Below are 27,961 nucleotides of genomic sequence, written 5' to 3' on the forward strand. Positions count from 1 at the left end.
CAAATCTATTAACAGATGCGGCTCTTGCGATGCTGGGTGCACTGGATTATCAACCAACCATGACTCTCAGAGGGAGTCTTGGATGCAAGATGATTCAAAGTAGGACAGTTTTTTCTAGTTATTCACTGTGACTAAAGCTACTCACAAGTAAGATCCTGGGACTGTGAGTTGAGCCTGACTTTGAGTCTGTCCCACTTTTACTACATCTTAAGCCTTATGAGGATCTGGCTTTACTGTTTCAGGTCTTTAGTCTGGTTGTAAATATGTTGGATATGTTTTTAGTTGCTCAGAGAATACTTAGAATCAGTTAGCATCACATGGAAAGTCATAATAGCCTTGTACAGACTGCAATTCTACAACAGCGGGTAACAATTTTTCGCCGCCATTACACCTTTGTGCTTACACACTACATCCCCAACAATGTAATGTTGGTGTCCCAGTGCGTGGGTTCACATTACCTCATAGCAACGTTGAAGTGTTAGAGGCACAGCGCATAAACACACAACAGGACCTTCAACAGACTCACGCTCAGACATGTGAACACACAGAGCACTGTTCTCCGCTGCTGGCCCTAATGTTATACAGCATCATCGTCTCCCCCCCATTACACCTCAGTTACTACCCCCCCACCCACACACACACACACACACACACACACACACACACACACACACACATGGCCACTCCCGACATTCTGCCCTGCATGCGTTACACATTGCAGATGAGGGTAAGTCTGTTAGCGCCAAATGACCGCAGGAGAAAATGTTTTATCAGCCGACTGTGTGAAAGATTTATGCTATTAAATAATTCAAAGGTATTAAATTGGTAAGAATATTATTATCTTCTGTCTGAAAGAATGTTAAATAGTTGGTTCAAAAGGTTAAAATTGGACTTACGATTTTTAAAGTCAAAAGCGAAGACAACGTCTATCACAAATACTTCTCTGAGGTTTTTTGTTGCTATAACAACAACATGGCAGTTCTTCCTTTACCTTGAAGGGTTAGGGATAACACTTATTATTTGCATGAGAGGGGCTTTAAGGTATTTCAACAACGTCAACATGGCTAATGTTAAAACCTAGAAGGCTGCTTGGTCAGTCTAGAGCGATGTGTATTTGGTTGGTGTAAAGTCATAGATTTGGTGGTAAGTGGGTGATATTTGTTCATCCCTATATAAAATACAGTTAGAATCTTTTAAATGTATTTCCACCTCGTTAAATCTCATTCAGTAATCTGAATTTATAAATAAAACTGATTTTTTTTCTCACAAAAATAACCACATTTAGGGCCGGCATCTTGACACTTTATTGACTTCCCCTCAGAACTATCCGTTTGGGGAATCCAGTCAGCCATGACACTTGTCACTCCACCTCGGTCTCTACTTCAAGTGAACTTCCTGGGAGAAACTCTTTGAGTGCTGAGTGTGAGTCTACCACTACAGTCACAAATCATCCACTGTGTTAACATAATCTGCATGTACAATATATATTCTAGAGTCCAGAAACAAGATTTTGTCCACATGACGCAGTCCGGTTTCTGCTTGCAGTTTGAGTAGAACCTTCCACTTGGTCTTTCAGTAGAAACTGAGGAGAGGAAGTCGTGCAATGCATCATCCATGATATAATTCTGGACCCTATCAGCTTTCATCTGACAACGATATAAACCTAAATAATGTCAATGTATGAAAATCTGCAGATAACAATCCATGCATAGATTCTGTTTCTGAACTCAAACTGGAATTCTCGCTCCACAAGTTTCTAGTCAGTCTGTAAACGATGATGAGTGCACTCTTGGGGAAGTCTTAACGCTTAAATACTTCACTCAACTAAATAACAGCTGGCAACACAAAGTCCATAAAATAGTCAACCAATCGCTGAGGCCATATCATCCTCAGACAGTAGCGCATGGCCATCCAGATTGACCACTGTGTACTGAAGTTTCATTTCATCTCTGACACAGACGAATTGCTCATGTGCACTTTTCTAATTGTTGTGTTGTGTTCATCAGGAAAAGACGCCTGTGCTTTGCCACATTGACAGCCATGTGTTGCAATCGCAAATTCTCTGTAAGGCACAATAAAGTGCTGCACAAAACAACCCATCGATCCACCTTGAACACTGACGACACAGTGTGCACTATTCAATGTCATTCACCTCCACTGCTAACTTGGTGGCCAACAGCTGCAACACACTTCTGCAACAGTCCAAACTGTTTCCATTTGGGAAAAATTCAGGACGATGAAAATGAGAAAACACTTGGCAAATGTCCAAAACAACTGCGACAACTTTGCAATTTAAAAGAACGTGCCGCAAAGAGCCAAAACACATAGATTAGCAGAAAATGCAATACACAAATACAGAAACAATGCAATAGAAAAAAAGTGAGTGTTTCAGTGTTATGAATGTTATGAACATAATATGAAACAAAGAGGGAGTGAAACTACAGATGAAACTCAGCTTCAGGTAACGACCACATATGTCGAGGTAAAGAGAAGAGTTCAAAGAGGTCAGAATTGATGGAGTGAAGAAAAGAGGGTGTAAAAAGGAGGCCAGAAAGGGTGACCTAAATGTAGTTTAAGCTTCAAGGTTATTCCTCGTCTTCCTCTTCATCACCTCGTGCTTCCTCACCTCGCCGGGTTTTTTTTACGACGTGGGGGGTCACTGGTAATTATCTGCTTGTGTCAATCCTAGGAGGCTCAGCAGGACACCGGGTCACCTGTGATTCTGATTGAGGTCCTGGGCATTCACACTCAAGCACACACACAAACACACACACACACACACACACACACACACACACTCAAACACACACACTTGCATACATGGCGACGCAGCAGCAGGCGAATGCGCGCCGTTTCATTACGCTTCTGATTTGGTCATTCATCACGAGGAGATGAGGTCACACACAGCAGCCGACACATGTTTATGTCTGCAGAGACTATATGTGTGTGTGCCTGGAGGTGTGCATTGTTGTGTTTGTTTGCATGTGTGTGGCTGTGTTTGTATGAAACAAGAACGGGCTCGGGGATTCAACTGAACAGTTCTTCACAGATTAAACATTTAAATTGTATGTCGGAAGCACCTGATTTCAGGGTGTATTATAGACTGTATAAAAAAAAGACGTGTTACCTCACCCATTGTTTTCTGAAAAAGGTGCTGAAGCGAAACGATGGTTGCCGCCATGTTTGAAATGCTATCTCTAACCAACTTTGGGTCAAGCTGGAAAAAGACCAAGAGGTGGAATTGAAGCCGGCCTTAAGCCACCTGGCCATCAGCGACAACATGCTCACCTGTCAGTCAAACTAGTCCTGCACTTTATTTGCCCCCAACTACAGTTTTACCAAAAAAATAAACAAGGTAAAGAGACCACAACTGTTTCATGAACCAGGCTGTAAACGTGTTTATTTCTCCTGTAAATAAAAAATATATTTTTTGCAATTGTGTCATTTTCAGGTGTTCAAATTAAGGTGTATTATGATGTAACTTTTTATAAGGATGATCTTTTTTAGGGAATTTTTCCTTTATTGGACAGCTGAAGAGAGACAGTAAACATTGGGAGGAGAGAGTGGGGGCTGACATGCTGCAAAGGGCCAAGGTCAGATTTGAAACCTACAGCCACTGCGACTAGGACTATTAAAGCCTCTGTTCACGGGGCTTGCGATGTGACAGCTAGGCTATCTGTCGCCCCATTACATCACTTTTTTCAGTAGAAAGGAAAGGATTCAGTTGTATGTGAATAGGGCAATCATTTTGTTTTCATGTTTAAACCAGGTTAGTCTGTGAGGACATTGAGTGCTCTGTTATTAAAGTAGTTCACAAAGGGTTTCCAGGTCTGATAGAGTTGTACCCTTCCTTTAATGAACAATGGTTTGATTTTGAAACTGTTTTGATGCTTCAAAAGTTTCTAAGCAGCAATCTGGGCAACAAAATAAAAAAAAGTGATATTTTTAAGTTCTGACTGCAATTTCCTGCTTAAAATGTTGATTTATGTCTTTCTCCAAACTTGCAGTCCAATAACTCTGGCCACAGATAAACTGAGAAATCAAAGAGTTGAAGGCAGAAAAACAGATAAAGAACTAAACGTGTCCTCGAAATGAAGCCATGTGACGGAAAAACCTCAGATTTCTACAAAAGTATTAAAGCCGTGATGAGGATTTGACTTTTGAGAGACACATTCAGGTGTATCACAGACATACAGAGGGCTTCATTAGAAGATGCTTCCACAAATGTATTTTAATATATGCACACCTCAGATGAATGTTAAGCGCGGTGCATAAATTGCGTCCTCCTCGCTAAGCTAATGTATGAATGGACTTTGTGTGCACGTCCCTGTGTGGGTGTTGTGAGACAGCGATCGCCTGCTTCAGTTCAGAGACACAAACACACACTGATCAAAGCTCTGCTCTGGCCTCAGTTCACTAACCTCGGCGATGGTGTGTGTGTGTGCGTGTGTGTGTCTCTTGTATGTGTGTGTGGTGGCAGAAATGATGCTGACTGCAAAAACAGAAGCTCTATTTTTATGCACACAAACTCTGCAGTGATCGCAATGGATTTCACACCTCAGTTTTCAGTTCCTGATCATACTTCTGATAAACGTAGAAATATGAAAATAAGGAATCGGGAGGGGGGGGGGACATGCACCCCAACCTGTTTTAGACTGAGGCATTGAACCTTATCAGGCTATATATTAACCTGTTCAAATTGAAATGTTGATTAAAATAAATAAAACGGTTACAAATGGAAAATGTAGTTTGTTTCCTTAAAAATAAATCTGATAAAAATGAACTGAAACATCTGGATCTTTGATTCCCAACAGCTTCGTCGTCGGTGGCTTGATCTCTTTGCTTTTGTTATGTTGCCACCTAGTGGTCAATCTCAGACATTACCACATAATGAGACTGGTGAGAGATGTTTTTGCACATATGGAAAAGTGTTTCAGTTGAAAAAGGGAATCATTTAAAAGGGTTAGTCCACACACATTGCCTTGGCTGATTATTAATCATCAAAGCAATTTGTCATTTTATTTGTTTTCAAATAGATAACAGAACAAATTGTTAAATTATTTGTCTCAGTTTCTATACATATTAAAGATTCTGAGCATGTGTTAGGGAGTCCACACAAAAGTGACAAAATGATCTATACAGATGATGTCAGTATTATTCCTCAAGGACAACCAAACTGTATTTAACTCAACTCACAAGTCAACCAACTGTGATGTGTTCTTTTATTCTGGTTGCAAAAGTAGGAACCAATTACATCAAAACACAATTAGTGTGTGTCATAGCTTCGGGACATTAACTGTGAGGAAACATTAACTAAAGCTTAAGGGAAATTGATTTTAGTAATAGTTTTTTGTAAGGCTGATATAATAATTGTCAAAGGCTGAATAAGTCAGTCCAATAATTTCTCGTGATCTTAATTGAGTAATTGGTTGGTAACCTGCCCGTCAGCTACATCTCTACCAACCTGCCAACGTTAATGGCTGTGAGAAGACGAATGTACTACAAAGTGAGTTAAACACAAACAGGATATCTATCGGTTATCTTGTTTCACTAACCCTGACTAATGAGATCTCCCTAAGCTGTCAAAAGAAGCTGGTTGTCATCTCGATAAAATCAACCCAGAGCGCGCTCACATGAATAAAGCATAACTTACCATGATGTGAGACACCTTGGTAGTACTGAAAACAAAGAGTTAACCCGGAAATTATGTCACTAACTGCACTTCCTGCTTTCTAGTACAGGCCTATTTACTACAACAAGCTAACACTAGATGCTAAAGCTGCAGGAACAGCCGAGAAACAAAGTTGACCACAGTTGGGAGCATGTTTCTTTGTTTCAGGAAAAGGCATCTAAGAGAGGCCTGAAAAGATTGTCATACCCTAGCTGAAGTTCAATTTTAGGTATTCTTTACTCTATTACTTACTTCTGTCATGGCTCAGCACACCTTTATGTTTATGTGTTTGCTGTTTCCAGTATGTTTTGTTCCCTCACCTTCCACTCATGAGCCTCTTACTTCCTGTTGTGTGTTTTTCCCCGCCCCTGGGAGGAGTCTCACCTTCAATGTATTTGGTGTTTTTCTTCCACTGTTTCTTTAAGTATTCATTATCATTACAAGTGCTAAGCTTTCCAGAAGTTTTTATACCATGTGATTTTGTCCTTTTTCTTTCATTTTCTTGACTTGTTTGCTTTGGGTAACTTCCTGTTTGCTCCTTTAAAGTCCTCAGATAGTTTTCTTTTTGTCAGTCATCTGCTCTCAAAGCTTTGGCATTGTCTGTCTGCTTTTGACCCGCTCCACTCTAGCTATGTAATATTCCACATGCATGATATCCACAAGACACATGCAGCCTTTTTATAGTTTGGTTCTTTTTGTTTAAGTGAAAAGATATCTGTCTGTTATCACTCAGATGCCAACCGCTGGCTGTGGCTCAATGGTATAGTCCGTCACCTCTTTGGTTTTGGTTTTTTGGTTTTATCCCGAGCTACTAAAAACACATATCCAATGTGTCATTGGGCAAGACACTTAACCCCAAGTTTGTCCCACAGTCACTTTCCATAGCAACCTCTGCCGTCAGTGTGTGAATGTGTAGGTGTGACCTGCGGTGTAAAAGCGCTTTGAGTAGTAAGAAGACTAGAAAAGTGATTTAAAAGCTCAGGTCCATTAACCAATAAACATAAAAACATAGTTAGAAAAATGTGTTTTTTTTAATTCACACAGCATTTAAAGTGACATTTTCTAAAATTGAACATCATAGTATTTCAAAAAGATTTGCTCTCTTTGCTCTTAAATGTGCCTCGAGCTCGTTGTTAATGTTTTTTTTTTAAAACTACTTAAAATAAAGAATGTTATCGGGAATTTGAAAGTAAAAGTAACTACGTTTCTGGAGACAAAATAGAAATCTCATTATCAATCTCAAAAATGGGAAATTAAAACCAAGGTTGTAGTCAGATATTCATGTTTGTTTTTTGTTGTTTACCCTTACTGGTAAGTCAACACAATACACGTCACTTCAAGGAGGCAAACATTTTTATTAAGACAGTCATTTATCGAGGCACTTGACACAAGCCATGAAATGTACAAATCAAACACAACAAATTGAAGGTCGTTTTTTCACATTCTTGCATCTGTAAACATGATAAAGGTAATACATTCTGACAGTTAATTCACACATTACTGCCCCTCCCCTCCTCCAATAAACTCCTCGCTTAGTGTACAGTTTACAAACCGCTACACAAATTGTACAAAAACAGCAGTGGGGCCAAATACAAAACTACCACCTGACCCTCATTACAGCCCCTCCTCGTTCACGAAAAGTGTACATCTGTCTATTTCACAAAAAGTGTGTCAGAGGTAAACTGTGGATGAGGCATCTAAGTCTATGTAGCAGCACAAAACACACGTCTTTACTTCAGAAAACAGGAAATTATTCAGTGGATATATAAACACATTATTGATATTTTTAGCAGGCATGTGCACAGGCAGAGTCTAAATATGTCTCTGTGCTTTGGCTTGTCTTTAAAAAGAGGATGTAAACACAGATTTTTCACTATAACTAGGGATGTTCCCAGCGGCTAAATTCAAATTAGACAAACACATGTTTAAATTCAGACTTGTCGAGTAGTCAAAAAGTTAGGAAAACACAATTGTGACTGAACACAGGATTGCAGCATGTGGCATGTTAGCAGTGTTAGCGCCGCCAACCTTCGAGCCTCCTTGCAGGTTAAATGTCACTGTCCCTTTAAAAGACATAAAATAATACACAAGAGCCCCATTTTGTAGACGAAGTTAGGGCCTTATATACTGTATATATATTTATGTTAAGTTCAAGTCCATGCACTTCTGTTGTTGTTGTTACTGTTGTTTTAAATGCACATGTTTTTTCACATTATCTTTGTATTTGTATATCTGTATTTGCTTTTTTTTATATCTTTTTATACTATTGCAGTTTGCACCATGGTTCTATTCAGAGAACTATTTTTCGTTTTTTTCTGTATGTCAGGTGCGTATGGCAAAATTGACAAAAAAGACGACTTTGACTTTGAAAAATGTGGCTAACGCGTTGCTTCGATCAAGTGGTTGTTTCCCAGTTTAACCGAAAACTGATCAAAATACTGCCGATCCGCTTTGCTCCTATGAAATGCTATCCAGTCACTGTGCTTGTTTACATCCGGGTGGTAGAGCATTAATCGCAGTAGTATTATGGGAGCCCCTGTGCCGACTGGCGAGGGGGGCGAATTCATTTTGTCTAACCAGCTTATCGCACACATCTCTAATAATAACTCGATCAACTTTCCTTATGCCACCTGTCAATCTCAAAAACACTTAATTCTCACATTTTTATCCCTTTAAATTTTTGTGATGTTAGCAACAACAAAAACTAATGTCTGTGCACATGTCTGCTTATTAGAAACGTCTGAGGCCACAAAAACATTATTTCAGGTGTGTGAGGGTGGATAAGGCTGCTGCTGGGCTACTGATTTCACATAATGAGGTTTGAATGTAGAAAAAGCTACCGCTCAAGTTTCAAAGCGTTTGGACATTCGAACACCCCTGATGTCCTGTAGTGGAGCTGAGGCCCGTCTGAAGAAACATCCAGAGTAAACATCTGGCTCAGCTGGTGCTCACATCAGTACAGGGGTATGTGTCAGTAAGGCTGTTTATAAGGCCGACCCGAAAACACTAACTAACACTTGTTTCAGTTCCTTACATCAAATACGTGAAAACATATTTGAAAACAACGTCTGTGTGTCAGCAGAGGTCATGTCTTCAGTGATTTTTAGCTTCAATTAATTAGAATTTGTTTTATTATTTGTAGTTTGAACCACCTGAGAGGGAGTCTTTATTATAAAATTACATATAAAACACTCATCATGGGATACCTTTGCCAAGATTCAATTCATGGCTGAGTGAAGGCGGGTTTCATTGAGGGAAAATATTCTTGATTTGTAAATTTAGAAGTAATAAAATGCAATAAAAAGTGCTGATTAGTCACTTTAACTGTTTGTTCTGTTGACTTGTCAAACACTTTTTTGGCACAGAGGGGCTGCAGTGTAAGATAAGGACCTCAGTATTTTTAAACTGGCACATTTGTAAACTCTTGGTTACAGCCCCGTGTAGTGATAGCAGTTCAAACGCTGCGTTTTAGCTCTTTTTTTCAGGGAAACTGTGATTGTTGAAGTACAGTAGTGTTTTCACTGCTGCATGTTAAAACCTTCAGGCCCTCCAGTCTGATGCTAAATAACATGAAGAAGTTAAAGTGAAGTTGATGCTCAGCCTGCTGCCATCTCTAAGACTTCCAGGCTGATTTGTGTCTCTGTTTCATGTTTATGTTTTAGACCTGTTTGTGACAACATGGCCACGTTTTCACATTTAATCCCTTACATGCTCTGTATCAGGAATCTTTTTTTTTTTTATCCCATTGAGAACATGCGACCAATCTGCCAGCTCACACTTACACAGATATATAAACACCTTCTTCTTCTTCTTTTTTTTTTTTTTTTACACCTGTGCAAACGTACTATGTAAGCCTGTTAGCCTTGTTAGCTTGTTAGCCTGTCCCGTTCTGCGGGGTGAGGCTCTCCCAGGGGCAGATGATCTCTTTGGCTCCCACCCCTCCTCCCCGAGAGGCAGATCTGTTCTCCTCTTCCTCGTCCTCAGACTCTATGGGGTATATCCGACACTCTGGAGGAATGTCCACTTTGATCTGGAAGAAACTGTGAGAAATACAAATTATTTTTAAGGACCAGTGAGCAGGGGTGTGTCCAGAATTCTTGAATGGGGGGGGGGGGGCAGAAATGGGGCACCAACTTTTTCAGGGGTGGTAAAAAGTATCTAAGAGAACACAGGCATTGATTTAACATTTCTGTCTCCAATGCTCATATCAAGTCTAGAATTGATTATTAACAATAATTATTATTATTTAAATTGTGTTTAAAGGTGCAGAGTGATTTGATTGGCTCAAAACTGTGAACTTGAAAGATAAAAAGTGTGTTGTAGATATTTCATGAACACCTTTTTTGGTGAGCGGTTTAATCACTCACTTGCCAATCCGTCTGGGCGGAGCCTGACTCGGCTGATCCGGGCTGATTGGCTGAATCCGGCTACTCGTCCCGGCAGCCGAGTGGCATTTTGGCGACAGGCTGGCGAACATGTTAGAGGGCGTGCAGCCTCGCTTCAGCAGACGTCGCAGGGACAACGCCATGCGGGACTTGGACACGTGTCCGACCACCGTGGCTCGAGTCCCAGAGTTCCCGTCACTGTCGCCTTCACTGGGCTCCGCACGGCGCTCGGACGCAGACGTGCTGTCCAAGGCCAGGCTGATGGGGGACGGACAAACCGGGGTGTTGGCCATGAAAGGTAGGGAGGGTGAGGCGTTGCAGGAGGGGAAGTCAGAGATGCCGGAGTAGACGGCAAGGTGAGGGACGGGAGTGGTGAAGCGACAGATCTGTGAGGTCAAAGGGCAACAGACACAAGTTTGATAAAATGTTATATATGAACCATTAAGGAACATTTTCTCAATTATTACAAAAATGTTGGTAACTAAATGAGCTTAGACTGTAAATATTAATGGACGAAGCCTGAGTTACTGCAGGGGGCTCTGGAGGCTCATCGGCAGCAGCCACCATGCTGGAAATCCTGTCTCAGCCTAACTTTCAATCAACCTAACGACAAGCTGAGAGCCAGAGTTTAGGCGGGTTCTAAGCCTCTTTTTGAACCGTTACATCACGACCACCTGTCAATCATGTCAGCTATGCACCTAACTATGGATAACACGCATCGTTCATAAAATCAAAACAGAGCCGTTTAAAAAAAAACACCCCCCCCCCCGTACAGTGTGTGCCAGTGATGACAATAACAAATCAGACCTATTCAGTTTTTTGTACCAGGCTGTAAACATGTTTATTTATGCTGTAATAACAGGCAGTTTTGGTTGTGGTATATATGGGACTTGCCTCAAGTGGACACTCAATGAACTGCAGGACTTTACACTTCTGCATTTTCTTAATTTTTCAATACCGGAGGTTGCTGCTTGGTCATGAGGGTTCCTATGGCCAACATGAATGAAGATGGTGATGCATCATAAGGGTTTTATAAAATGTGAACTGATAAGCAGCTGGTGTCTTTTAGGTCTGTCATCATACATCTTGCATTAGAGAGGATGGGTTCACTTCCAATTATAATCAATAAAGACTCAGGTTATAAAGTGTTACATGTGTAACAAGACTTTAGAATACACTTTGAAGAGTTACTTAAATTCTCTTAATATAAATATAAAGCCTACAAAAGTCTTCATTACTTATCAGGCTCCCTCAAATCGCCCCTCGGGGATAATAAAGTTCACCTTGACCCTTTGAATAAGTGAGTTTGAGAACTTTAACTACTTGTAAAGTGAGTTAAAATGATCTAATAATCAAAAAAAAAAAAAGTTGATTTTCTTTTTTCTCTCAGTCTCAAACACAGAATATAAACACCTGTAATACATCACTCACATGACTTATTTTTGGAGATGTAGCTGTTTGGTGCAAAGACTCCCAGGGTGAAAGAAATAAATATTAAAAGGAAGAGAGACACTGACAGAGAAAAGAAATAATGAATGAGTAATGACAATAAGAATAAGTAAGACAAATAAAGAGGCAATGTGACAAAATGATAGATAGATAGATAGATAGATAGATGGATAGATAGATAGATAGATAGATAGATAGATAGATAGATAGATAGATAGATGGATAGATAGATAGATAGATAGATGGATAGATAGACTGAATGACAACTCAAGGAAAACAGATAAACATGAGGTGATTTCTGGGTGTTTTTTATTAGCTCATGACTGATGACATACAGAGGAAAACAAACAGTACAGACAGTGTGTGAGTGAAGATGGAGAGTTCAACACATTATGAACAACAGCTTGAATGAACAGAAATGTATTAATGTGAACAGATGGTAACAATGTGGGTGTTTTTTTTGTCCCTGTTGGATCGTCCTAAGTTGATTTCCAACGGCTTCTTTTTTTGATATCCAGCAAATATAGCGAAACATTTGCATAAGTTTGGAGTCCTGTTTGCGATCCTGTGCTCAGTCTAAGTTGATTGATCACTCTCCTAGGTACATTTCTGGCTAGTTAGCAGTAAAATACACCTCTCCGTTCGAGCTAGACGCCTGATTTGCCTGTCTTCCACTTGTTGCTGATCAGGTAGTGTGCAGCTCAGAAAAACCCGAGGAGAGCTGCAGTAAAGCATTAATGTTGAGAAATCCTCCAGTCAGAACAGTTAGCTAAAAGACGCTAAAAAGCTCTGCAGATTTAAAGGAAACAAATCTGTAAACGGGGGCGATGGTAGCCTAGTTGTTGGTGCATGCGCCCCATGTAGGGAGGCTATAGTCCTCCAAGTGGCCACGGCCCAGCTCCCTTTCTTAAATGTCCTTCCCCACCCCCACTCTCTCTCTCTCCATTGTTTCTGTCTCTATCGACCGTCCAGTCTCGGAAAACAAAAACTACAGCTTCTATTTAAATGACTCAAATAAATATGCCAGTGAAATAAAATGGCTGGTTCGTAGGTATAACTGGACGTCACGTGTTTATTTCTTAGTAGGGGGGCGAGGCGGAGGAGGCGGAGGGACCTCCTTGCCCTGCTTGCTGAGTTTGCTCATGACCTGTGTGATGTCGACACTGGCGGCCATCTTGGCCTTCAGCTCCTGCTCCTGCTGGCGGAGCACGATGGGGCTGAGACTGGGCCGTCTGGTCCTCGCATTCTGCTCCAGCTGGGCGTCACTGAGAGATTAAAAAAAGGAAAAAAAGAAAAAAGAAACAGGAATTAGAAATGTTGAAAAAAAAACAAACGAGGGAAAGAAGATGGAAGAGAGAAATATGCAGAGAAAGATAAAAAGGAGGAAGAAGAATGAAGAAGAAGAGGAAGGGGGTAAAAGCTCAACCAGTGTCAATCCATAGGCATCATTTGCATCTTTTTTTTGTTCCTTTCATATGATTTCAGTTTTGTTAAATTCCCAACGACAGCTGGGAAAGTAAAAAAAAGAAAAAAAGAAAAAATTAAACACGTGAATTAAAAGTCGTCTTTTACCTAAACTTGTGTTCTTCAGGACATATTGCCTTCTTCAGAGTGTCCTTGAACACAGGAGATTTCAAGTACCGGCCGTATGAGTCCTGCAACACACACACGCACACACACACACACACACACACACACAGCATGAATCGGAGGTGTTTGGTCACGCTGAGTAGAAGCATGTGTGAAAACAGGGCACCATCATCGATCTTGTTTTTGAAGCCACCTGCTGGGGGAGTTCACTGACCTTCTTCATCAGCATGTAGATGTGAGTTTGGGCCGGGTCCAGCACGTATCTGTGCGGGTGTTTCAGGCCTTTCACCGTGACTTCCATCGTCTTTCCATCGATGTTTATCCAGCGAGGAGCGCCACGAGCCAGGAATGTCCTGGGATCAGGAGAATCGTAATAAAAGACCTCAGAACACTTAAATGTCACTACACACATGATCTCAAATAGGATCCTTGTACCTCACTTGATTATCATCTTTCATACCACTTTATATATTTTACAGCCCTACAAATATCAGATAGCAATAGTTAGAATTTAGTTTTCAATTTTACACCAAAGATTCAACTGAAAAACGTCCCAAGCGCACACATCTTCAGTTTTTAATCATGTAAAAGAATAAGGAAGAGTTAGATGAAACAGCCAGATCTCACATAAAACCTGAAAATGAAAATGTAACCAGAGAATTTTGGATTTTTCCGCCCTTTATTTTTGATTGACCATCCCCAGGTATTCATTAAAATCCTGATACTTTATGATTAATACCTGGCAGATTGATTTCATAACATCTCCAACCTCTTTTTTTATTTTCACATTTCAATCTTCAATCTTTATTTGTATAGCGTCGACGCGACTCGTAACAAGTGTTATCCCGAGACACTTTACAAAAAGCAGGTAAAAGCCCTTAGTCTTTGTTATTTACATTTGTCACCGACGTCTTAAATGTCGGACATGCAGTATGAGTTGAAACATTACTTGTAGATCTGCTCCGCCTTCTCTCTCATCGTCGCAGCTGCGCCCCACTTCAGGTCTTCACAGCCCTCCCAGAAAGCCAAGTTCTCTCCTGAAAAGGATCCGAATAGAAAAAGAAAACGATGAGAGAATAACTCTGATTAGTCCCATTGAGTGGATACAAAAAGTTGTCGATAATTTAACCATTGTCGGTGTTTTCACACTCACATAAAACTCCTGAAAACTTCCTGAAAGTACCAGGTTGAGCAGAATCTGAATCAACAGAATCACAGAATCTGTTCCCCAACCCTGCTTGTAAAATTTCCACATGTCGCTGGGGTGAGCTGATGTGAGAACGTGGCAGGAAATATTCAGGAACGAGTGAGCAGGAGGGGACGGTGACATTTATATCCTCCGACCGACGCAAGACCTTAGACTGTTTGCTCATTAACGATGTGATCTCTGTGCACATAATGAAGCTGCTTCATTGTGTTTTCAGTCCCCAGTATGTTGCTCTTTTGCTCTTTTGTTGAAATTGTGAATGTGTCACATAGCAGAGATATAAAGAGATATAAAAAATGCACATTATACTTCAAACTCTATTTTTTTTCTAGTCATGTCTTGCCTTTTAAGGTCCCTCCCCTCCTGTCCAACAGGGATAGTCTCTCGCTACGAGGTGCGAGTATGAACATGCAACATAAGGAAGATTTCAGGGAGAGCATGCCTAAAATTCTCTAAGAATCTGCAGGCATGCATACAGTATGTTAAAAAAAACAGATAGTGAAGCAAGTTTACAACAAGAAGACCTCAGTGCTGTTTCACATACCATTTTTTGGGGGGGGGGGGAATATTTTAATTCAAAAGAAAAAAAAATCGTACCGCTGAATTCCTTTTTCAAGAAGAGTCTGAAATCATTTCGTCCTCGGGGGTCTGACAGCAGCTCTCCGAAGCTGAACGTCCACCTCTCCACGCGCATTTTAGTCGGCATTTCCACACTGTCACACACACACACACACACACACACACACACACACACACACACACACACACACAGAAATAAATTAACTTAACATTTAACCTTCGGTTGAACCTCAATGAATAAAACATCAATAATGGATCATCCTCAGCTGACTCACTTGGGCATGTTCAAGGTCCAGTATGTGGCATCATCGGTGAGCCAGGGGTTGCTGGGGAAACTCCTGGAGAGGAAAGGGTCGTGGCTGTTGTAGGTGGCACAGTACTTCACCAACCTGCCAGAAAAGAGCAAAAAGCTATATATAACGACCGAAGACAATAACGATTAAATCACAGATAATGACGCAGAGAAGACACAGCTGGGCTCCATATTACTCTTAAATGATGAGGTCACCTCCTCATCAGTATACTCAGGTTTGAACTCAATTAGTGGATGTGGAGGATTGTACTTTCAAAAAGTGTCTTGCCCAAATACACATCGGACATGTGGCTGTAGGAGCTGGAACCTCCGACCTTCCGGTTGAGAGACAACCGACTCTACAACTGAAGCACAGCAGCCCTCCAATTTATGATATTTGACACTTTTTCTTTAGGAGGTAATTTTAGTCCTCTTTTGAAATGTATTTTCTCATGCCTTGAATTGCTGACGACATTAACAATCGATCACATGACTTTTGCACTGTCTGCAGAGATGAAGTGCAGGGTACACTGTGAACATGAAGGACTATAGCTTACGCGCCAATGGACACGGAGGACTTGACTCTGGGCCTCATGATGGACTGCTGCGTGAAGATCATCTACAGGAAACAGAAAAGGGAGGTGACGGTTGTTAAACGTCTCTATGGATACCTGCTAGGTACACAACTTTTCACTCAAGAGGAAAAATGTAACCGGAACATCGCACTCACAATTCTCTCGTAATAGTCCGGAGTTTTTACCTGGGGGAAGAAAGTATGTTAAATGTTAAATGTTAAGTTACAGATAACTTTAAAGATTTATTCAAATTATAAAAATCAATTATCTACTTAGACAAATAATTAAACTGGGTTGAGGGTACTTTATTGTTTCAAAAATCATTGTGAGTTTGTGATTTATCTGAAATTGGCACTGGAGGATATTATCACACACACGACAGCACCACCTGGTGGCAAAAAAAGGCTCCTACAACTTCCTTTACATAGACATTAAGACGTGTTGACAACAGACTGAGGTTAAAAAATCACTAGAGTTCCCCCTGAGGGTTGGAACGAGGTTTATGTTTGGGTCGGATTGAGGGTTAAAGGTGTTGTTTCTGGTAGTCAAGGTAACGATTAGGACTAAGAGAATGTATTTTGTCCTGTAAAAAGGAGGTGAACAGGTTTGTTTGCAGGTGTTCTGAATACTAAAAGAAGGCCAGGAGAAATGCCTGCAGAAGAGAAGAAAAGAGAAAAGAAAGAGAGAATTCATGTTAGTAAAAGATGAGTTAGATAATGAAACAGCAGACAGGAGAAGCAAAGAGAAGATAAGTAGCCTATGCTGCTCCTGGATATACTGTCTGCATTCAATCCTCTTATTGAATATAAGCTGATCGGGTCAGGATTTATGTTCATAAAGGTCATGCAGGGACTCACCTGTTACCTCATCCCCGTTAGGATCTATTCTGCGATCAAGTCCGTAGTCCATCCCGCTCACTGTCCCTGGCTACACACACACACAAACACACGCGCATCAATAACACAAAAACAAATGTCACAATGTGTGAATACCAACTGGCTAATTAATGAAAGCAGACGGGCGTTTCAAAAATGCTAATCCTCGGCTGCTGTCACACTTTTCACGACCATCTGAGACAACGAGAGGAGCAGTCATGTGTAAACGATTTGATGTAATTCTCTGTCGCAAATATAACAAAGTATTTAGTTGAAACTGTACTTAGCATAAGCCCAAACCCTGATTATGATTCATATATTAGATAGAAAACTGACTTTGTTTATCTGAACAAATGAGCTCTACGTTCCGGCTGAATTAAGGGAATTTAGAGATCATCACACATCTGGCCTCGTGGTTATTTGGCCTGCAGGATATGAGAAAAATATGCATGAACCATTACATGGTTTAGCATAACCATTATTTTTTTTTTTTTTTTAATTTAAGTTAACCTTTATTTAACCAGGAAAAAGTCTCATTGAGATGAAAAATCTCTTTCACAAGAGCGTCCTGGCCAAGACAGGCAGCAGCACAATTACAGGGTTTCAGACAACAATTTACATCAATAAAGGAATCACAAAATATATAATCTATATATATCTAAGACGCCAAGTAAAGAGTACTAAATTGTGTGTTCACTCCAAAAAAATTGCACATTTGGTTGGTGTGCGATTTGCGGGGGATCAACTAAGAAAGATTGAGTGAATGATAACAGGAGCAAACCTTGTGGAGGTGTTAGTATATAAAGTTTTTTACTGGTTTACGCCTTCTTTTATTGTGCCTACCTCCTCACTACAAATAGCAGCAGCTATCCGTGCGTAACACTGGGCTCCTGGATTAGCAACTTCCTTTCATAGGTGTTAAATTCAGATACCAATTTTTTTCAGGCTCCATAAATCTCAACGCATGTACCAAATTTACTCCTTTGGATTCTCTCCTCCCAGTTTTTTGCACACTAGGGAAGAAACGCCTTAAATTGCAAATTCATTGAGACAAACGTACTAAATGGACAATGTGTGTTGTTTTGCACATTTGAAAGACGCAATCCTCAGTGTGTCGTTAGTGGATCAGTTTGCACATTTGTTTGGGGGTGATATCAAGTTTATACATTTTAACACATGCAAACCTTTAGTGAATCAGGCCCACAGTTTCCATATCTATCTTTATATATATGACCCTTTTAAAATCCATAATACATCTAACCGACACAGCCAGGTTAATTGTTGATGCTGTGAAAGAATGGCTGTCATACCCAGGCCTAACAACCAATGTGTAAAATGTAAACACGTGGCAAAAGAAAGCATAACTGGTTCAAATAAAAATGTGTTTATTGTGAATGCTCAAAGTTGAAAAAAAAAACCCATGAAATTGTGATTTCTTTGTGTAGTCCTAATGCTGATGTAATGAAGCAGGACAGGCATTAACCTGCATTAACATGTCAGAGGATTGTGTTCCCAAAAACAACCTGAAACGATTAAAAATTCCCCACACACAAAAATGTCTCACGGTGAAGCGGCGTCCTTCAGGGACTGAGGGTCTATCAGTAATCCCTCAGGAAACTCAAGACTCACGCTGTCGCTAGCACAAGGTGCAAACCTGTGCGCTACTTTCTCCTACGCAGTGTGAAATATTAATCAGACGTGCCCTTTTCCCCTGACTGGACATGTAATTGTAATGAGGCATCATGGGTGGAGATAATTAGATAACCTGGGGAAGTAAAGAGGTGGAGGGCAATTTATTCTGCAGGCCTCTCTGTCTGCTGTCAATCCACTGATACCTACATGAAGCTACATCCTGTGTGTGTCTGATGACTATCTGTGTGTGTGTGTGTGTGTTTGTGTGTGTGTGTGTCTTCTCACCGGAGGTCTGTGAACCACCCAGTACGCTCTCTCCTGGCACTCAAACACAACACGGTCTGGTTTCTTCCTCTCCTTTGCAGCTCTTCAAAAAAAATAAAAAATCCCACAAACACACAGCGTTGTAACACCTTCAGGATCTTTAAAGCGAGTGATGTCGCTGTGTTTCATTTCACACCCACCTGTACTGTTCTTTTGCCTGCATCACTATGAAATCCCATTTATGATTCATCCACTTGTGAAGACGGTTATACTGCTCCTGGGGACACAAAAGTAACGTCTGAGGAAATGCCAGCAAAACCAAATGTCTTAGTCACAGGTCTCTGTGTGTGTGTGTGTGTGTGTGTGTGTGTGTGTCATCCTCACCTGTTCGTGCAGCTCCAGGAGGCCTTTCTTACGTATGTTTCTTTTTGCCAGATATATCGCTTCAATAACAGAACAGGAAAGAGTGTTAACTAAGGAATAGAGGTCAGAAATAAATGTTTTTAAACTGTTTTTTGCTCACCGTAATCTGTATCCTCGACAGGCCACTGCTGTGCCGGCCAGAAATACGGTGTCTGCAAAGGACAAAAGACACAAAACAGAAAGAGAACTGTTGGATTTGTTTGTTAAAGGCTGGAAACCAAAACAAGACTCATTTAAAGTTATAGATCAAAACATGAATAGACATGAATAGCAAAGAGTCTCACATTGTCGTAACTTCTCTTTTCATAGGGAGTAGAAAATATGAAGTTTACACAAACTGAGCTCCTCTTTAAAGATTCATTGATCCCTCCTTTATGAAAAACAAACTTTTCGGTTGAATAAATGACTTTTGACTCATTTTGCAGATAAAACATGTTCTAAAAGCTCTGCTGCCTGTATTTCTGCATGGCACTATTTCTAGATCTTCATCTTCTATGTAAGTTACTAACCGCATGTTCTCGTGGGAGCTCCCGAGCTCTCCTGTCTCATAGGTTCATGGGCAGGGACGACCGTTCTTTAATTCTGTCCATTCATTGAAATGTGATAAAAAGGTGCATTACCTCGTTTTCCTATATTCAAACCTAGGAAACCTCAAATGTGTTTGAATAGTCAGTGATGCTTCCCCAAGTGTTCTTGAAGACTTCTCCTTTTTTACATCAAAGGAGAATTGTAGGATTTCCACATCTGTTACTGAAACTAAAATCAGCATGCTTTAATTCTTCTAAACATACTTTGTTTTTAAATAATGTTGCAGTCTTACAAACCTATTAGATACTTTTGTCTACCTATAGGCAGCTGAGTCGCTTCATTTTTTTAAATATTTCGAGATCAGTGGTGTTTACTGGTAGATGTCTTTCAACTGTTTTTGTTGGGAATAAAACAAAAACCGGAAAAATATAATATATATATATTGCTCATTACTGCTACTAGTGGCTAAAAATTGAACATGGCCCTTTTAAGAGGCAGACACTTGTATACTGGACTATTAACCTGGACTTATTTATTTAACCTTGAACCTGTGCAATCTGTCTGCAAACCGGTCAAATATTGTCATATTGACCATTAACAATATGCAATATCTGTTTACCACAGCTCATTGTGTATATTAATAATTGTAAATATTGTTTACATCTTAAGTCACTGTGCTTTGTACATAGCTTATTATCTTATCTTACTTGGTACTTATTTCATATTTTATTGCTTATTTTATTATCTCCATTCTATTTAATTTTTACATCTTAAATTATTTATAGATTTCCTACTGCTGCAATGTGTTGAAGAGCAACGGTAACAACCGAATTTCCACCTGAGATTAATAAAATATTTCTGATTCTGGTAACATTTCCTGTCAATAGTGCAACAACTGGAAACAAGCCTAGAAATAGGTTTGGAAGAAAGCTGTATGTATCTGATGTTTTTGCTAAGGTTTTGGTAGTGTGGTGTGTTTACCTGGAAGCGATAAAGAGATGCATCTGGTTTGATCACTAAGCGTTTATGGTCTTGAATGGGGTAGATGTATCCTAACGCCACAAGCATGGTGCCCAAATTCTTTGCCTCTGAAGAAGAAGAGAAATAAAGAGCAGCGAGATTTAAACAGCCTGTGTGACGTTTCTGCTGATGTTCACCTCAAAGAAAAGTTCAGGGCCAATAGTAATTATTTAAAAGGACATAGAGTTAGACTTGACAAGAAAAACAGGATATTTAAAACACACTTTTATCTGATATATTCCATGTACCTTATGAAGACATTAGCTGACTCATCTCTTACCTTGTGCATCTATTTGAAATCTGTCCGCTAACCATGCGATTATGTCTTCACCTGAGGAAAAAGACGGAAATGATGAGGCAGAGGTGACAAAATAAGCAGCTCTGAGGATGAACATCGAGAAACAAGTGATGTGTGTTTCTGTGTGTCATTATGTAGGTGGGTGGTTGTATGCATCCAAATGTCAGACCCCCGCCAACACGCCATGAGTGTCTGCGTCAAAACCCTGAGAGGATCTATAGCTAATGTAGGGAGACAGATGGAGGGAGGGGGAGGAGGAGAAGGGAGAAAAGGAAATCTGTGGATACTAAAGGATAAGGAAAAAAGGAGGAGAGCCGGACCGATTAATCAGCTGGCCGATAATATTGGCCAATATTTGCATGTCACATGACTATCTGTATCGGCTAATTTTACCTCCCTAGTTTGCAGATATAGCTACAGGTTTTATTTATTTTTATATATCTTTTTTATTATTTTATTATTATTATTATTTTATCTATTTTTTTATAATTGTAAATGTCTAAGTAAAAATGTGTCTTTCCGTGCACTGTTGTTATTTTGGCCAATAAATCTAAAAAAACCTTGACTTGAAGTGTTTGATAACTGCGTTTGAGGAATTAATGCAATAAATATGTGTGTATATCAATATTTATCGATTTCTGAAGACCGAAAAAAGATCCAAGAAAGATATCGGTCTATATATCGGTATCAGACTTTTTTTCTCTCCCTAATATCGGTATCATCACCAAAAATTCCATATCGGTCAGGCTCTAAAAGTGGAGAAAAGAGGAGAGAAAAGTAAGAACAAGAGAGCAGTGGATAAGATGGTAGAGGAGAAGGAGGCAGTGAGGCAAGGAGAGAAAAGGGAAAGGAGGGAGAGGAAACAAAGGAGCAAAAATGTAAAGACGAGTAGAGTAAATGAGATGTGAAAAGATGATAAGGATAAAATAGGAAAAGTAATAGAATACAAGAAGAGCGATAGAAAGGAGGTGAGGAAAGGAGACATAAGAATGAAAAGAAAAAGAAAAGAAAAGATTAAAAATGTAGGGAAGAGAGGAGAGAAAGACAGGGAAGGAAATGAGAAGAGGAAAGAGCCAAGGATATAAGTGAAGAAGAGAAATGAGACAAACAATGAAAAGGAATTTAAATAAAAAGGAAAAAAATAAAGGAGAGAAGGGAAGAAGAGGGAAGGAAACACAAAAAAAAGGAATGAGAGGAACTAAGGACAGATAAGAGGAGGAGACTAGCTAATTAAAGACATTGAGGGAGGAGTAGAGAAGAGAAAGAGAAGAGAAGAAAGGAAAGGAAATAAAAAAGAAGGAAAGAAGTGGAGGAAAGATGACTTAAGAGAAAAAGAGAAAAAAAGGAAAGGAAGAAAGAAGAAGGAGAGGCAATAAAGAAAGGAGAGCGAATGAGACAAAAGAAAGAGAAAGTTAAAGGACAAGCACAGAAAGGAATTAAGAGAGGAGATTAAAAAGAAGTGGTAAGGAGTCGAGAGTGCATGTTTTCTCGGTTGAATCTGTCAGTAACAGAATCGCTACAAGCTGCCAGAGCTGCGGGTCAGTCCTCAGTTCTATTACTGCTAGACCTGTCTGCTGCCTTTGACACAGTCAGCCATCAAATCCTCCTATCCACGCTCTCTGAACTTGGCATCTCAGGATCTGCAATCTGCTGGTTCGTGTCCTACCTCTCTGGGCGATCCTTTAGCGTGTCGTGGAAGGGAGAAGTGTCCAAAGTGCACAACTTATCCACAGGGGTACCTCAAGGGTCAGTGCTTGGTCCCCTTCTCTTCTCCATATACACAAACTCACTAGGTTCAATAATCCGCTCTCATGGCTTCTCATACCACTGCTCTTCCTGTCATTCCCACCAGACGATGTTACAGTCTCTGCAAGAATCTGGTCATGCCTTGCTGATATCTCTAAATGGATGAATGAACGGCACCTTCAACTCAACCTTTCAAAGACTGAGCTCCTTGTCATCCCAGTCAGTCCCTCTATGCAACCACAGATCAATATCCAGCTTGGAACAACCAAACTCATGCCCACAAAGTCTGCCCGGAACCTGGGTGTCATGATTGATGACCAGCTAACTTTCAAGGTTCAAGTAGCCTTGATTGCCCGGTCATGTCGATTTGCCCTGTAAAACATCAGGAAGATCAGACCTTACCTGTCAGAACATGCTGCACAGCTCCTGGTACAGGCTCTTGTGATATCACGCATCGACTATTGCAACTCTCTACTGGCAGGTCTTCCTACATGCACTATCAAACCTCTGCAAATTATACAAAATGCAGCAGTAAGACTGGTCTTCAACCTTCCTAAAACAGCACATGTCACTCCGCTGTTCATCTCCTTACACTGGCTCCCAGTTACTGCTCGCATCAAATTTAAAACACTCCTGCTCGCTTACAAAACAGCAACAAAAACGGCTCCTCCTTACTTTAACTCCTTACTACACTCCCCCCCGCCCACTACGCTCTGCCAATGAAAGGTGTCTGATCCAACCTTCACAACAGGGTCCTAAGTCTCTGACTAGACTCTTCTCCTCTGTTGCCCCCCGGTGGTGGAACGAACTTCCAAACTCCATTCGATCTGCAGATTCCCTCTGCTCCTTTAAGAAAAAGCTAAATACCCAGCTCTTTCATGAATACATACTAACTTAATGATGATGGTCTCTATATTATTGATGATGATGATGGTTGTGACGATTGTTTTTGTTTGATAACGATGACGTTTGATAAGATGGTTTCTATACTGATAAGAGCTCTCAAGAACTGCCGTCAATGTTGTGCTTTGCCTCTGGTCACTTCCTGTCAGCACCTGTGTGTCCAATCAGACTCAAAGCTGATTGTTTGCTCTTACTGACATTGTTCCCTTTTTTCTAGATCCTTGCTTGTGTTGTACTTACTCTCTGATGTACGTCGCTTTAGATAAAAGCGTCTGCTAAGTGAATTGTAGAACTGTAGAATTCATTCAGCTGTTTTAACCTGCCTGTATTCAGAGCTTGCAAATGACGCAACAGTCTGGGTTTCCTGTTCCCTCCTCCTTCACCTCTTTGTTGCTGTTTCTCTTGTTTTTTCCTCCTGTTTCTATCTCTATTTCTTGCTCTTTCCCTCCTCTCTCCCACTCAATCATCCTCCTCCTCCTCCTCCTCCTCCTCCTCCATCACCCCCTACTTTTCTCTCTCCATGACTCTGAGACCGTGGGGGTTGTCATGGAGATTAAATCTGTAGCTCTCTAGTTTGAGGATACCACAGCGTCGGTATCTTACACTGAGGATATGCGGGCACAATCACTCAACTGGCAGCTGAATTACATTAAGTGTGTACTACTATGTAAGTGTATGTCTATTTGTCTTTGTGTGTCTTTACCAGTAATAGCGTGTGGTATCGTTGTGATAACCAGTCTTTGAGGCTGTGACTTCACTCCTGTTTTGGGGTCCTGCATCTCCAGCACCACCTTCTCTGCCTGCAAAAGGAAAATAGTAAGGGTGGAGAAGAGGTTACCATCGCAACTGACTATAAGTAGAATAGTCGTGGGCACAGGTTCAACATGCAAACAGACTGCTTTGACAACAGGTTTTTGTGGCCAGCTTTATTGGGGGGGAAACTAGGGCAGAACATATTGTAACTTGTGGATATGAAAGAATGCACAATACATAATGGTGATGACAATAGTTATCATTGTCAACATGCACAACATCACCGCTAACCTGTTTTTAATGAAGGCTTGGGGAAAGATTAGCAGCTACTTTAGATCTTTTGCCTCTGAGGTTGAGCTCAGGGTGAGAAGCTATCAAATCCTGTCTTAATGTTGAACTAGCCCAACATGTAAGCAGTACCTAATGGTCAATATCATTTCAGCCCTTCTCAATAATTTAGTACCAAAAAAGACAATCGATAATGAAAATCTCAGGGTGGATCAGGCCATATTTCTAGGTAAACAACAGCTCAAACCAGCAAGCATTCCCTTTTTAATTTTTTTTTATTTCTGGCCTTTTTGTGCCTTTATTTGAGAGGCAGTGGATAGAGTCTGAAATCAGGGAGAGAGAGAGTTGGGAATGACACGCAGGAAAGGACACACAGGTGGGATTTGAACCTGGGCCGCCCGCTTGGAAGAATACAGCTTCCATACCCGGGACGCGCGCACTAACCACTGCGCCACCAGCGCGCCAAACTAGCAAGCATTTCCGAGCCAACATGACTTAACACGTATGTGACATTACAAGCTATTTTTAAAGCTAATAGTACATTATTTTATCAAGGAACATGATCCATATTTTTCTTAAGCTACCTTTAGACAACAGCTAACACTGACATTCAAACAAATACTAAATTAAAAAACTTTAACTTTACAATAGCTAGTTTGTAAGTTAAAGTTTGTAACATTATGTTAGCTAAGAAATTAAGACTTTCTTTAGACAACAACTAAAACTATTAAAGCAATTCCTACAAAACATTATAGGCAAACATAATGTTAAAGAGCAAGCACATTAGCTATTTGTTCCAAGCTATACCATTAGATTATGTTAGCTACTAATTTGCCTTTAGCTACCTTTAGCTAACTTAAGACAACAGCATTCACTTCCAGGATAACATTATCAGTGTTTCCCCTAGGTTTACAGCGTTGGGGGTGGGTGGGGGACACGCCGACACGCCGACACGCCGACACGCCGACACGCCGAAACAAACACTTGAAGGAATCTTGGTGTTCAGGGGTTACGGAAAGGTATCCTTAAATTACTTATTTCCCTGATTTCCGACTATATCCACTATCCTATCCCTACAATAAAAGGCACAAAAAGAAATCAAACATTTTTTTACTTGACCTTCAAGGTCGCCCCCCTAATATAATGGTAGGGGAAACACTGATTATGTAAGCTAACATTACATAAGCTAGAAAGAACGAAACTATGAAGTTGTTCTTAGTTTACTTTGTGTTATCGTTCATCGCATTATCAAGCTTTTATCAACTTTAGCTAACCCTAAGTATTTAAGTAATTTTGAAATTACATGGCCTAATGTAAGCAAATTTAAGCTAATTACCATGTAAGCTATTTGCTTCAAGCCTACATTACGTCAACATATCTGAGAATTTAACCTTCCTTACCGTTAGCTTTATACAACAGTTAATACATGCATTCAAGCGATTCCTTGATAATATTATGTTCACTAACATCACTTGAGTTCGTAAGATATTAATTACTGGTAGTTATTTGTTTCAAGCTAACATCATCAATCTTTATTTGTAGAAGCAATTCGTAACAAATGTTATGTTTGCAAGGAATGTAAGCGTTTCCTATATGTGTAAAACTACCTAATGTAGCTTTGCATTAGCTTTCATCCACATATCTTAAGATATGACCAGGTTTCCATTTGGATTTTAACAGTGCAATTTGTCCAAATTGTCCCCATGGGAAATGAAGTCTCTCTATCAAACAATGTAATTAATACTTCCTAGTAGACAGTGTTGGGTACTTAAGAGTTCAGCTTTTAAGTCCCAAAACGACTTTGCAATGGAGCTTTAAAATTTAATTGAAACAGGGCATGAGGTGAATAATCGTTTGCTTCATGACCTGATCTCTTGCCTTTGTTCTGCTTGTGTGGGAGGTTTGCTGTGACTCATGCCCTGTAAACTGTTTCTTTAGTTTAGCTGATCCCACAGCTGCCACAGCAGATCCCATGCACAGCTCAGGTGTGTACTGGAAAGCAAGGGAGGACATTAATTCAGTTTGTGTGCGCAAAAGAGAAAGAATGGTGTGTGTGTGTGTGTGTGTGTGTGTGTGTGTACAGATGATTCCTGGGCCTGTTTAAAGTGGCTTTGTGCTTTGAAGTCATCCTGGAGAGACAATTAGCTCAATTGCAGAGGTGCACTAAAGTTGGCTTTCATGCACCGAAACACAAGGTTCTCTGAAATGACATGAGCTGTCTGTGAGCATGGAGAGTGGGACATTAAGAATATTAGATCTGGGGTTAATAGAATCTGAAAAAATAACAAATGAGGGAGCTGTTTACCTAATTATTTCCTGCATAACACTTCCAAATGATGCTTCTCTGTGATTAAAAGATTATCCCACTCCTGAAGAAAACGGATAAAATACGATATGATGAATCATGCCCCACTTTGTTGTTTGTAACACTCAGTGTCTGGCTTAACTTCTCTCCAGCGGCTGGTTAGTGTGGATGGACACACTGATACTGATCCAGGCTTAATGCTTATTACACAGAACAACCTTATCACTGTGATAAGGTTGCAACATGCACGAATTGAAAATGTACTTTGACAGACAGATGCATGCAATTAAATTATACCTGAGTGTTTTGATGGCTTTTGGTGTTGCATATTGCATAATACTTGGTTGTTTTGAAATTGTATTATCTTGTAAATTCTTATGAATCTTGTAACCAAATAAAGATTTTAACTGATTTTTTTTAATAAATATCTCTCATCTGTTGTGTTGCTTTTCCTGCAATCATTCTGTCGTCCAAATGGATCTTGTAAGCTTTTTTTTTCCTGCAAAATTGTTTAATCATCTTATACAAACATCAGGGAAACCAGGACCAGAACATTAATTTTAAAAGCTACGCTGTTTTTATATGCAAATGCCATTAGAAGATGTTTGTGAGGTTGCAGACAGCCCAAGCACTGGTTTTGGAGAATCAGTGTAACTGACATATCAACAGATGCGTGTGCAGGTATCGTCTGCAAACCTGAGCATACATCCCTGATGTAAAATAACAGCCTACCTTCTTGAGACAAGCCATCCGTGGGCGATACCTCTGTCCATGATCACGAAGAGTGTTTCTTATGGTCATGATGTCTGCTGCTGTTCACTCTTTCATACACATTCAAACAATGTAACTGTCGCCTGTGAGCCCTGTGTCGTGTGGAGATGCTTGATTGGAAGTGCAATGATCGATACTGATGGTGCGTTCAGGTATTCGAAATAACTCCGATTTGTAGGGTTGGAAATCGTAAACACGCCGTTACATTTTTATCGAGTGCCTTAAAATCGACTTTATAATAAGTTAAATTTTCTGCCAAAGTGTATGTATGACCTTTCTTTATGATACTATTATAAAAAATAAAAATACAAATCTGTTTATATTCTCAAAAAATGATATATAACTAGGCCAATAAAGAAAAGGAAAAGGAATCATAAAAACAAGATCTTGTTAATCAATTATTATAC

General features: G+C 40.1%; 1 protein-coding gene across 4 annotated transcripts; it reads right to left on the reverse strand.

The window, feature by feature from the left end:
* Positions 1-7,904: 7,904 nt before the first annotated feature.
* On the reverse strand, positions 7,905-27,928 carry LOC109981866 (regulator of G-protein signaling 9). 4 transcript variants are annotated; one of them, XM_020630849.3, is made up of 19 exons: positions 27,516-27,730; positions 24,141-24,237; positions 20,771-20,821; positions 20,452-20,558; positions 19,043-19,094; positions 18,904-18,962; positions 18,720-18,796; positions 18,541-18,622; positions 16,613-16,675; positions 15,904-15,933; positions 15,731-15,792; positions 15,157-15,270; positions 14,900-15,015; positions 14,045-14,132; positions 13,310-13,448; positions 13,078-13,160; positions 12,653-12,770; positions 10,039-10,442; positions 7,905-9,711 (listed from the first exon to the last, which is right to left on the reverse strand). In XM_020630849.3, the coding sequence occupies exons 1-19, from the start codon at positions 27,582-27,584 to the stop codon at positions 9,546-9,548; spliced, it is 1,977 nt and encodes a 658-aa protein (XP_020486505.2). In that variant the 5' UTR covers positions 27,585-27,730; the 3' UTR covers positions 7,905-9,545. The 4 variants fall into 4 exon arrangements, with proteins under 4 accessions (XP_020486505.2, XP_065805416.1, XP_029132631.2 ...); XM_065949344.1 differs by lacking the exons at positions 24,141-24,237; positions 27,516-27,730 and adding an exon at positions 22,937-23,165; XM_029276797.2 differs by lacking the exons at positions 7,905-9,711; positions 10,039-10,442 and having other exon boundaries at positions 10,855-12,770; positions 27,516-27,928.
* Between the last annotated feature and the right edge of the window lie 33 nt (positions 27,929-27,961).

This window comes from Labrus bergylta, chromosome 21, assembly GCF_963930695.1.
Source record: "Labrus bergylta chromosome 21, fLabBer1.1, whole genome shotgun sequence".
Taxonomy (NCBI): Eukaryota; Metazoa; Chordata; class Actinopteri; order Labriformes; family Labridae; genus Labrus; species Labrus bergylta.